The sequence below is a fragment of the Anser cygnoides genome, chromosome 1 (genome assembly GCF_040182565.1).
Source record: "Anser cygnoides isolate HZ-2024a breed goose chromosome 1, Taihu_goose_T2T_genome, whole genome shotgun sequence".
Taxonomy (NCBI): Eukaryota; Metazoa; Chordata; class Aves; order Anseriformes; family Anatidae; genus Anser; species Anser cygnoides.
In genome coordinates, this window is record NC_089873.1 from 16522042 (window position 1) to 16535458 (window position 13417).

The following is a 13417-nucleotide window of genomic DNA, read 5'->3' on the forward strand; positions in this document are numbered from 1 at the left end:
GGCCACCCTGCTCCCAGCGGCTACTTGGCTGCATGCCATGCCCCGGTTAAGAGTTGACAAAGCAGTTTTCAAAACGTGGGTGACAGAGCACTGCATTGTGGAACTTATTCTTGGATCAGGAGTAGAATTCAGAAAGGAAAAGCTTGTAACCACTGCTTTAGTGTTAGGGTAAGATCTACTTTCTGATGGAGTCCAGTCCTGAGTAGCCTCAGTGAATTGCTTTTCTCCTCCTGGACAGGAAGAGGCAGCCACTGCGATAAGCCTTGGTCTTCCTCTCAAAAGCACCATTGAATGTCACATTACGTAAATTTGTAGGGTTGGTCTTTTCTGATGTAAGTTACTCCTTCCTCACTCTTGATACTTCCCTTTCTCTCATACAGTCACACACTGTTTAGATATCTGTGGTGCCAGTGGTGATCCAGTGAGAAAGTGGTGATAGCCTTTGATAGCCCACTCTGTTTTCTTAGATTTGCTAAGAATCTAAGAAATTCTTTTAGATTTTTTTTTTCATGGGGGGCAGATCACTAATTTACAACCTAGTCCCCATTATGTGGCTAAGCTAAGCAGAAGCTATCAGAAAGATTTAACCTAATAAATCATCTCTTCATTTTGATTACTAGTAGAGTAAGCACACAATGGAGGGAAAATGAAGTTTTTTAAGCAAATTGCATCTTTTGACATTGCTGCTTTCCTGGGTGTCAGTTTGTACTGGCTGTACTTCTCTTTTTTATGAATATGTATATTACATATTTAAATTAGTAAATACTGTGCATTTGATTTGATTTTTTTTTATATAGTCATGATTTCATTGGAGAATTCACAACAAGTTACAGAGAGTTGTCAAGAGGGCAGTCTCAGTTCAACGTGTATGAGGTAAGTATTTTGAGTATATTTACTCGCTTTCAGAAAATAAATGAGAAAACTTCCAGTACTTTCATGTGAACTGATCAAATCTGCACAGTGCTTGTCAAAATCAAAGCTTTGGAATTAATTTCCATTTCTATTTTTATAGAGAAGAACAGAGAATCTAAATGTGTTGCTTCATAAATAGATTTAAAGATGAGTAGGTATGTGTGCATGTGTGTAGGCACTGAACTGTAGTAGGACAAGAAGAGAACTTCAGATGGCTGGGTTGGCGTGATATAACTCGAAGGAACTAGTGGGTTATGACTCATTTCCACATAGGCAATTTATCATTTACTTCTCCTTTTGCCAACTGTTACACATATTATAAGTTCTGCCTGGACTTCCATAAGGCCTTTGCCATGGTCCCACACATCTTTATCTCCTAATTGGAGAGAGATGAATTTGCAGGCTGGACTCTTTGGTGAATAAGGAGTTGGCAGGATGGCCGCATACAGAGAGTTGTGATCAGTGGCTCTGTGTCCAGGTGGAGGCTGGTAACAAGTGGTGTCCCTCGGGTCTGTCTTGGGACCAGTACTGTTTAATATCCTTATCAGTGACATAAACAGTGGGATTGAGTGCATCCTCAGCAAGTTTGCAGATGACACCAAGCTGAGTGGTGCAGTCGATACACCAGAAGGAAGAGATGCCATCCAGAGGGGCCTGGACAGGCTGGAGAAGTGGGCCCATGTGAACCTAATGAGGTTCAGGTCCAAGTGCAAGGTGCTGCACCTGGGTCGGGACAATCTCCGACATGAGCACAGACTGGGAGAAGAACTCACTGAGAGCAGCCCTGCAGAGAAGGACTTGGGGGCTCTGGCGGACAAAAAGCTCGACACGAGCCAGCAGTGTGTGCCTGCAGCCCAGAAGGCCAACTGCGTCCTGGGCTGCACCAACAGAGGGGTGGCCAGCAGGGGAGGGAGGGGATCGTGCCCCTCTGCTCTGCCCTTGTGAGGCCCCACCGGGAGCCCTGCATCTGGGTCTGAAGCGTCCAGCACAAGAAGGATGTGGGGCTGTTAGAGTGGTCCAGGGAAGGGCCACGCTGCAGCCAGCTCAGCACTGGCACAGCAGTGAGGCCCCACCTGCAGTACTGCTTCCAGCTCTGGGGATGGTGGTGTGGGTCCAGAGGAGGGCCATGAGGATGATCAGAGGGCTGGAGCTCCTCTCCTGTGAAGACAGGGTGAGAGAGCTGGGGCTGTTCGGCCTGGAGAAGAGAAAGCTCTGGGGAGACCTCATTGTGGCCTTTCAGTACTTGAAGAGGGCTTATAAAAAAAGATAGAGAGCGACCTTTTACATGGGCATGTAGTGATAGAAGGGGGAATGGTTTTAAACTGAAAGGGGAGGTTTATATCAGATGCTAGGAGGAAATTCTTCACTCTGAGGGTGGTGAGGCCCTGGCACAGGCTGCCCAGAGAAGCTGTGGATGCCCCATCCCTGGAGGTGCTCAAGGCCAGGCTGGATGGGGCTTTGGGCAGCCTGGTCTGGTGGGTGGCATCCATGTCCTTGGCAGGGGGGTTGGAACTGGGTGGTCTTTAAGGTCCCTTCCAAACCAAGATACTCTGTGATTCTGTGATCCTGTGCTAGTTTCTTTTATACAAATATCTGATGATACCTACATCAAATGCAAATTCATATGTGTGTGTTCTTGTGCTTACAGCTTTGATGCTGGGATTACAAGTGACAGAGAATTTAGCTTGTTGGGGCTTTTTTGTTGTTGTTGGTTGGTTGGTTTTTTCATGTGATCAGTTACGATCTTTGCTTAAAAATTTCCTTCTCATTTCCAGTTTGGTATTCATTCATCTGCCAGCTCCTGGGATTGTCAGGCAGTTATCAATTCAAGTACAGGGTTTTACATCTTTAGATAACTTCTGTTTTAAGACCGTCTCATGTATTGTAGGTAAATGTAGACTACATCTACATTCCCTTTGTCCTCAAAGAATCTGTCTCAGAAGCAATCAAAATGTACAAACAAAACCTGAGCTGCACAAACTTAGAGTGTCATGAAGGAACTCATTTTCAACCTATTTTCTTCTATTTTGGAGAAGTCCCTTTAAAAATGATTCCAGGTTTTGGTACAAAAATTGACTGCAAAAGTCTAAGCATTAAGACTCATGCATTAAAACATAGTTTTAAAATTAATATCTCAGAAGAATTTCAGTCTGGAATGAAAAATATGATGTGAAATTTCAAGGTGTGTTAAATGAGGAGAGGGAATAGGAGTAAAAGATGTAAAATGTATTTTGGTCACTTCAGCTTTATTTTTGGTAGACAGTGTATAGTACAGCAACTCCAGAAGCTGTGGATGTGCTCCACAGCTAGAAGCAGGATAGGTGTTTTGCAATTATGCTGCCTGAGCTAGGAATTCTGCTTAAATTGTCGTAGCCTAATGATCAGTTCTGATGCTGATAAAGCAGAGTCATCCTCCTTTTGGGACCAGAGGTAGGAAGTCTGCCTACACTGTTCTGCACATACTCACTTGCCTGGGTCTGTGTCAAGCATCTGCACTGTATTGCACTGCACACTTCGAGTTGTCTTCCAGAATTCCAGTGAAAGGAATGGTTTAATGGTGGGCTTGGCAGTGCTGGGTTAAAGATTGGACCAGATATCTTAGAGGTCTTTTCCACCCTCAATGATTCTGTGATTCTATGAATTGATTTCTTTTCCATGGTAGGACCATATGAAGTGTTTTGAGTTCCTCCTCCTTGGTGTGTGTGAGTATACACACGTATGTGCCAAATGCCAGGAAGCATTTTCCACTAGTTTAGGCGGTGCAGGTAATAGGCAACTAAGTGTAGTTGCCTGAATGCTGTGTGTGTCCTTTCATCATTGCTTTTTCTCCCAGCAGTAGACTAGTGCTTTGGTACACTGCAGTACCTGAGCATCTAATTTCTGATGGTGTGCATTCTTGATGTCTTTGCACAGAAACCCACAGCTGTCTTGTGATACTGATGGTGTTTGGGAGCAGGTGGTTTGCTTAATCAAAGCAGCATTACCATAAAGAGGTACTCCCCACAGAGGCTCAAGAGTAGCAATTTTCACATGGAAATAACACGTATTCCAGGGGCCTGTGTATTTCCGTGTGTGGAAATGCACACTATTGCATTTTCACATACGTAGGCATATATCTAGCCATTTGTGTGAAAGCTTTTTGGCACCCTCCATTTCACATATGCTCATAGACTAAATGGATGGATTGTGCCCAGTGCTTTCATTTTCTCTAAGCTAAAGTGCTGAATCTGTAGGGTTTGCTTTATAGGTCTTTTATAGCCTCACTTTCAGAGACCTACAAAGAGCATTTCTTTGATTTTAACTTCACTTTTTTGTTGTCTTCCTCAGTCAATTCTATTATTTTTGCTGTCTTTCATTTCTGGCTATGAGCATTCATACAACACAAGAAAACTGCTGTTTTGGCAGGGTCCAGTCTGTGCTATGTTTATTGTCCCAGGGTGGTTATATGCTGGGGACAGAGAAACCTTAGGAAAGGTTGCATGTGAAGTTTGTATTGAGTGCTTCTGATCTTGGTAGTCATGCACCCAAAGAACAGTGTTAAACGTAAACTTTTTTGATGTGCATTGCCCCATGACTTCCAGAAGTTTTCCAAACTTCCTGATAACTTTGTAAAAGATCCTTTATAAAGATAAACTGAATACAAAATATGGGATCTTTTGTCCCTTTCAGAGTTTATTAGTGCATAGGAATGTTCTATTCTCTTTATGAGGTTTAGTTGTGCTTTCCTTTCTTTCATATTGAAGAGGCTGTAGTCTCCTCTGTAATGGACTTACAAGGTCTTTATATTAGTTGAGTAATGAACATAACCCAGGAAAATGTCGCATCTGCCAGAATTCCCGAGGGGAAGATAGAAAAGGCAACCGTGCATCCTGGTGGAAATTACCTTCATTTTGTCTCAGTTCGTGGAGCCTTGATCGTTTGGATTAGACCTTGACTCATCCTCATGCAATAGATTGCTGTCATCACACCACAGTACATGTCCCCATTCCTGGGTCTGATTGCTAGCAGGATTGAAATGGAAAATGTCATCATACAGTGAGCCTTCTCATTTCTCTAGAGGAGTTCTCTTAGCATACAATGGGTCTTGTTGCATCAGCAGTTTCAACACTTGTCCTATATAACACAGACCAAGTATAAGAACTGAAAGAAATAAGACATTTAATGTTTTTTCCACTTACAGTTCTGCTGTTTTGGAAGTCTCTGACGGTATTTATTTTCTTGTATTCTAGAGCTCTGTCCTGGATGGGACCTGTGACATTGTGTGTGGTACTTTCTTCATATTTCTTCAGTGGCTCTGTCCTTGGCCTCCAAATGTTACCAAAAGCCAAGATTTTGTTCTTATCCCTCCACCTTCCCCAGGAGGAAGTAGTATCTAAGGCTTCCCAGCATCAGGATCAACAGTGGTCATCGGGGCCATCCAGAAAACCAGGAATCCCTTTTTTGACCAAATCTCCATTTAGCGTAGTCTTGTTATTATGGAGCATCTCCTCTTTTAAATGGACAGCTACTTTGCTTTCAGTTTACAATGCAGGCAACACAGGCGCTTCTGTATGATGCCACCTTCTCATTTGTGGATTCGTATGGGCTGTAGTTGCTTTTGGGGTAGTTCTGTGACTAGCTGTTTTGAGGACCGTGCTCCTGTTCCCTCTCTGTCTCCATGTTGACAGGAAAGCTTATTCTTGCATTTAGGCTATCATATGTATCTGGATTGGTGAAACTCCTGACCAGCTTGTCTGTAAGATTTTCATGGATGTAATCTTAATCCTTAACTTAAAATACGTAAGACCTTCTAGGCTGTAGGTATGCTTTTTGAAGGATTTAGGTCAGCTTCTGCATTTACACCATGAGTTCCAGTATCATGCAGTTTGCATGCCTAGTGGCTCTCAGAACGGAACTCTGTTTTTAGTTCCCCATGGAAAGATATTCTCGCAAGTAAAGAGAAGGCAAGCCTATGCAGCTATAGGCTGCTTTTTTTTCTGTATGGTATGCAGATCTTTGTTATTCCTTAAGTCTTAAGCCACCCTTTGGTCTTGGTCCATTGCCATTAAATTTCAGTATTTTGAACTGTATCATACTGCTTAAAATAAGTGATCACAAATCACTTGGTGGTTTATGCAAGCAACAATGCAAGGTAGGGAAGAAGGTTGCTCCAGCTATGTGCTGCACTTTTGTTTTGAAGATGAGCAAAGATGCAGCTGTGCAAAGCAGTACAAAGATAACTTAAAGTCATGTTTGTTTTTTTTTCTTATTTAGATCCAGGATGAACCCTGGAGGTACTGTAATTTACAGCAGCTTCCTACAGATAGTGTCACAGCACAGATTATCGTGTTCAGTGAAACTGTCCTCTCTTGTTGTATCACCGACTTGACTCCTACCCTAACAGGAATGAATTCTGTCATAACACCTTACAGTGATTTTGCAGTTTCTTAAATACAGTATCGATGTCTTACTCCCAGCAATAGCATACATTTCCTGAACATCCCGTGTTTCCCTCCCCACATCACAACCCTCTGTACTTTACTACTGCTTCTGCATGATCCCTCCGTGCAGTATCACAACAAAAGAGACCGGACAAATTCTTTTTTCATTGTGTTACAGTTGAAGACTGCCCCAAGGCAGATAGAGAAATTTGTGTGTGAGTGGGTTTGTGTTAGAAACACTGCTATAACAAGCACTGTTCAATAGACTTGTTTTTAATAGGTACGAGTTCATGCTTTCTAGGTTAATGTGGGAGTGTGAGGCTTTCAGAGGCTAAAAAATGTTGTCTTATAATAAAGTTATCTGAAATTTGAGCAAAACCCTTATAATTATTATAATCATTATAGTATCTGCAATTATAGGGGAGAGGGAGGCTGTGCATTAATTCATCTTTGCTCCCAAGTAGATGCCTTGTTTCCCCTGATATTTCAGTCCAAGCTCAAGCGTATTTCCTAGCAATTCCTAGAAGCCAATTGACAAGGTACCTGAAGCAAAAGATTCAGATGAGTCTCCTTTTGGGCACTTAATGACTGATGGCAAGAAATATGCTGCTAACTCAGGCCTGACTACTGGATTCTGGAGCGATGTGAATGAAGGGCCACAGGGCAGGCAGGCAGTCTGTTACCTTCATCTTCCTATTCCAGGCATTTGTCTGCAGAAGTCACCTTCTGGCTAAGATTCTGGTTCAGCAAGAATTATTGCATTGTATCTAAACCGCTACTATACAGATTTAATTCGTAGCTCACCTGTTCAGCAACTGTAATTAGGAGGGGGATGGGTTGTTTGGGATTTTTTAGGGTGTCAGAGGGCTTACATATATGTTACACAGGAAAAGGTTTGAAGAATACTCAGCAGCTTGCACTGTGGCGTACTGGAGGGAAATAAGGAGTCACTCTTGTTTAGCCTGTTCTGGAAGACCTCAAATGATGGTTATCTCTTCCTGCTCTTCATTCCACAGTTGTTCTATGCCGTGCAAGGGATATAATCTATAAATGGAATTTCATTTTGGTTGGGGGAGAATTTTTGGAAGGCATTTTACTATTTTTCCCATTTCCAGGCATAACTGGTGAAATATTTTATAGCATTTAAGGGACTGAGATTTCAGTTGGGAACGTTTTCACTCCTTGTCATTCACAGAACATCTGTGAGTAGTTTACAGTAAAACTTGGCACTAAGCCACAGGGATTTGAGTTTTCCTAGTTATAGAGGAGATGGTCGATCAACCTAATTAACAAAATAATGTTTTTCTTCCAATTCCATGTGAATTTTGAATAAACCAGGAATACATTTTTAATAAAACTGACCGAGACTTGCCTTTAGGTGTTGAGAAGGGAAGCAATTTTTTTCCCATGGCTATAGTTGGAGATTTTATGGATGTGACTTCAAGACATTCAAGAAAATGGTTTAATGCTTTGTAGTCTGGTTCTGTGAAGGTCCTTGTGTACTGGGAGTGCATGTATGCCAGTCAAGTGATGGTCAGTGCCATTTTTCATGAAATAACTAGCTTGTTTCTGTTTTGAAACAGTATGATCTGGGCCTTTCTTGCCTTGCAACTGCTGTTTCTGTTACTGCATCACGTACAGAAACCAGGAGTAGAACAACTCCCATGTTTCTCAGATAATACTGAGAAGATGGAGAAAGATTCACTGAGATATGAAGAGATGCATTGTAAGCCAAAGAAGTTATGACCCTGTACACTGGAACACTGGGATTAGGAGTACATAAAAATGCAGGATTTTGTGAAAATTCAAACAAGTGTTTCACTGAGTACTCATGTAATGAACACTCTCACCTCTGTTGTTTCAATCCCTTACTTGTCAAATGTGGGTAGCAGCACTGGCTTACCTAGCAGGTACCATGAAGATAAATTCACTGTTTTTGAGATATGTGTATATCCCCTCATTGAGGTGCGTAAGTAAACCGAATGCTGAATAAATTTAGATTCCACTGAAAATAGACTGTTTCCTATGTTGAAAGTGTCTAACAATTATCTTTTGTTCAGTCACAAATGATACTGCTTTAATACTTGTATGTGTGTTTCTAGGTAATAAATCCAAAGAAAAAAGGAAAAAAGAAAAAGTATATTAATTCTGGAACAGTAAGTATATATTTATAATATGACTGTGTGCTCTTTTCTCTTGAAATACAGTGTAGTTGACCTGTAATGTAACAGGGTTAGAACAGAACCTTTGTGAAGGCTACAACAATATACTATTTACTGTACTACAGCATTTCTTTTCAGATTTTCATTTGAATAAATCTGATAGAAGTTATTTTCAAGTGTGCTGTTAAGACGCTAATGATTTTAAAAATGAATCATACCAATGTTGGAGACAGATTCTTGAAGTTATATCACTGGACACTATTAAATTTTATCTGAAACATATTTGCATTTTCAAGAGTCAATTTTATTTTTAAATTTGACCACTGAGCTAGCATCAGTAAAAGCTAGTAAGTCATGCCTACCATGCTAAACCAAAAATAGTCATAATTTGTTATTACCAACAGGTTTTTGTAAATCTATCTTGAAAAATCTGTTAGTATAATTTGGAATGAGAGTTTAATGTCCTTTTGTCCATATTCTGTTATGAACCATTTGCTAGCAATGTAAATTATTCCCTTGTAGTAGTTTAACCCGGCAGGCAGCTAAGCACCAAACATTCACTCACTCTCCACCCCACAATGGGATGGGGGAGAAAATCAGGGAAAAACAAAAAACAAGAATTGAAAAACTTACGTGAAAAACTTACGAGTTGGGATAAAGACAATTTAATAGGACAGAAAATTGGGGGGGGGGGGGGGGGGGGGAGGGTAATAACAATAAAACAAAACAAAACAAACAAAAAAAGCAAGTGATGCACAATGCCATTGTTCACTGCCCGCTGATGCCCAGCTAAACCCTGAGCAATGGCAGTCCCTTCAGGCCAGTTTCCCCAGTTTTATTGTTCAGCATGATGCTACATACTTTGTGATATCCCTTTGGCCAGTCTGGGCCAGCTGTCCTAGTTCTGTCCCCTACCAGCTCCTTGTGCACCCCAAACCTCCTCACTGGCAGGGCAGCAAGGGAAGCCAAAAGTCCTTGACTTCGTGTAAGACCTGCTCAGTAACAACTAAAACATCAGCATGTTACCAGCATTATTCTCATCCAAAATCCAAAATACAGCTACCATACCAGCTACTAGGAAGAAAATTAACTCTATCCCAGCCAAAACCAGGACACCCTTCAGCATTTTCTCAGCTTCCATGTTCTGGCATCCATGATACTCAAAACATCATCTATGAAAAAATAAACGTAAATGTTGAAAAACTGTATATTAGAAATCTGAGCAGACTTTAGATATGATTTTTATTTTTTTTTGAAAACACATCCAGGATGTGTGGGGTTTTTTGCACATGAAAAGTTCAGCAGGGCTACTTCCATTTCCAACTATAGCCTTGAAGGAACAAATTGCCACTCTCACATTCTTCTATAAGTCTGTTCATTAGTAGGAAAATGATGACTTATTTTGTACCTTTATTTTAAAAGAAAAGAAGTAGTCACAAGCAGTCTGTCCATGAAAATTTTCCATGCAAGATCTGATTCATTAGATAATTTATGTTTTGCTAATATATCCCTTTTATTAGACTTTAAGGTGTTCGAATAAATTCTATTAGGATATTTGTCTGCATTTGAAAGAATGTACTTTACTCATGTTTGGGCAGACAGAATCAACTGTGCCTTGTTATCCTTGGTCTCAAATTACATGGAAATTTACAATAAATGGTTTGGTGTTAGTAATTTTCTATCGTCTTTCCTTCTCTGCCAGTGTTCTCTATCGTTGCTTTTATGATTTCTTTATCAATACCTTTTTGTCCCTGTTTGCTCTTACTTCTATTCTGTCTTCAAGTTTCCCTTAAGTTTCTCCAAATCGTCACTTTCCTGTGTGTTTGCCTGCAGTTTTGTTTTTACTTCTTTCTGTCATTCACCCAACGTATTAATTGTCCCATCAGATATCTAAACCACCATCATTCTCACTAATGGAGTGCTGGCTTCTGGAAAAATTTTAGCAAAGTGGATATAGATCCTTGACTGCTATCTCACTGCTGCTTTTAAGGAATACATAGATAGTTGCCGTCTCAATTCATTATTATTTAGGAGGTCATTTTAATTTCAGACATACAAACTACATGCTAAGCAGAAATGTTTCTGAATATGATTAGTTTCAAACAAAGCAGTCAAATTTAAAATTCACTATACAGAAATTGTAGCATTGGTAGCTACTGTCTGTATGGAAGTAAACACTTTGGCCATTTATGAAGAGTATTGTCTGTGTTTTTTACCTTTTAAAATTAGATTCACTGAAAACATTTGCTTAAATTAATTAGGAACAAGGTGACCGACCACTTGTAATAATAGATGAACCCTTGAAATGACTCTGAAATGGGAAAATGCATAGAAATTTTAGTCTTATATTCAAGACTATGCTACTTATAGTCTGGTAGAACTTTGTTACGATCTTTTGTTCTCAACAAGAAAGGTAAATTGGTGGTTTTAAACTTTGCAAGTCACTAAGAACCACAGAGAAGCTATGATGAAGGAAGTAAGATAGAAGACAATTGCTACCTGTAATCTTGTTCTGAATGTAAGTTTACATAATAGAAATGTTTGCAATTTTTATATTTTGCTGCAATTGGAGGCAAATAAAATCTACCTCATTTTTATTTCTTGTATGTAATTTCTTTCTGTTTTGAATAGTTGCATAAGCAGTTTTCACTGATAGCCTGATGCATTTTCTGTTCTGAGAGAATTTTGTGTCACTTTGTAAATAAAATAATATGGACTGAATTCTTTGCGTCATGTATGTTGTGCAGCATATGAATATCTTGAACACCAGATCTTTAGTTAAATTTCTGTGATTTGAGTGCTGCAAATGCCAGTAATACTGCCTGTGTCTTGGACCCATGTAATTTCTGAATGGTGAAAGCTGAGAGTGAAGAAATTTCTTATCTTCACATATTTATATAGTATATTCCACTTTAAATATTTATATTATAAATATGTGTGTGCGCATATATATATATACAGCTTACTAGTTTTTCTTCATTCTTGGATTGTGTCAATACTCAATGCCACTTTTAATGTGAGATGGGAAATAACATAAATAATCGTAATTGAGTTCTTCAAACAAAGTTGAAGTACTCAATGAGTACTTCAGAAAGAATAGTTACATTATCGTCTGGCCTCTAATATTCACGTAGAGAAGTAGTATATAGTGATCAGAAGAAATGCATGTGGTAACATGCCCTGGAAAATGATCTTCCATTCCCTATCTTTCACTTAAAAAAAACACACACACCAAAACAAAACAAAACAACAACAATTAAAAAATAAATTTAGTAGACTTCCAAACTTGTTTCTTCCCTTTCAAACACTGCTTCTTGAAACTATTTCATTGTTTTTTACATCTTCTTTTTTCACCTCCAAAAACATTGTGCTTATGTCTCTACTTGTTCAATTGGAAAATGACAATTCATATCTTACTCTCTTTTATTTGCTTTCAGGTAACATTGCTTTCCTTCCTAATTGAAACAGAAGTTTCATTCCTTGACTATATTAAAGGCGGGTATGTGATTGGTAACAGTTTTTTCTTGTTTTCACAGTCTCATTGTAATTCACTAATAATTTGTATTTGTACTTTGCATATGCTGGCTCCAAGTAATTTCTTTTTTCCTTATTTAGATAGAGGCTGTACTTTCTTATGTAAAACCTCCAAATAGTTATTGATGTCACTTAAGTTATGGAGCTTCATTTATAATGCTGGAATAGGTATTGGTACAAAAATAATGACATTGAGTAATGACGTTTGATCAAGTAGTGATAATTGGATTAACTGAAAGGGACTTATCTATATACTATATCCATCTCTATGTATTACACTAGTAAAATGATGGTTTATTTCTTCTGATTACACTGACCTTTGGTGTATTTAAAGTTGGCATTTATTTAGAGCCTTTCCCCCTCAAAGGCATTTTTTTCATATTAATTAACTAACATTTATAACACATTCAATTTCCCATTTATCGTTATTTTCCCAAAAGGAAATGACCATCCATCGGTGTGTACCAAAAGTTTACATAGAATGAGGTACATGTGTACATGGATGAAGAAATGGTTCTACTTCTGATATGTTTGTTCTTTGAAGTGTATTGGATATATCTATGCCACAATTTATTACTCCTCATTCATTCAAAGTTTGTCTTTGCAAGGAGGGTATAGAAAAGGAATGGAGGAATCAAGTTTTATATCTAAATTTGGAAAGAATAGAGTGGGTACACATACAATCTTTACAGGTTGAGTTATCACGTTTCTCACTGAGATGTTACAATGCCAGTTAATAAGCTCAATTATCTGCATTCTATAGACAAATAATAGAAATTCTGAATACAAATAATACTTTGTTATTCTTATTGATATTTTGTGTATTTCTCTGTAAATGCAAATCAAATAAGTCTTGTGGTATTAATAATTACCACTTGTAAAGATTTTTCCTCTTTTTTATAAAGGATTGGAGTATAATTTAGTGGAATGTGCTTAAAAGTCTGAGCAGTAATACTTATCATTTAATTATTTTATACAAAGTCTTGTTTGGTGATTCATACAATTATTTCTAAGTACATGACAGTGAAAAACTGTAAAGGTTTTTATAAAATGTTACCTTTCCTTCTGCAACCTGTGCAATTTTGGTCTGTGGAAGCATGAGCAGGAGATCAAACCCCAGAGTATTTTTCTTTGCTTTTCTCTTCCTTCCTTCCTTCATCTCATTTAATACTACTACATATCAATTTCAGTCCAGTTAACAGATTTTGGAGGGAGGGGGAAGTGAAGATTTCCTTATTTATCAGTCTGTTTTCCCATCAAGTATGTTTTCCAACATTCTGGTTTTAGTTCCCTGTTTTTATTTCAGTTAGTTAGGCAAGGGAAAGAAAACACTGAATCTGCAATAGGCACGATATTGGCTCTTCTTTAAACGGATGCTTGTGAAACGCT

The 13417-nt window shown here is 38.8% G+C and overlaps 1 protein-coding gene across 7 annotated transcripts in view; it reads left to right on the forward strand.

Moving 5' to 3' along the window:
* Positions 1-13417, forward strand: part of CPNE8 (copine 8) — a 106925-nt gene that overhangs the window by 68401 nt on the left and 25107 nt on the right. For 6 of the 7 annotated variants that reach the window (XR_007165136.2, XM_048068511.2, XM_066989910.1 and 3 more), the window contains 3 exons: positions 798-873; positions 8435-8488; positions 11932-11993. Coding sequence is in view for 6 of the 7 variants with exons in the window: in XM_048068511.2 (XP_047924468.1) it covers positions 798-873; positions 8435-8488; positions 11932-11993 (192 nt within the window). In the remaining variant the exon portion in view is untranslated. The other variant, XM_048068517.2, reaches the window with a different exon arrangement.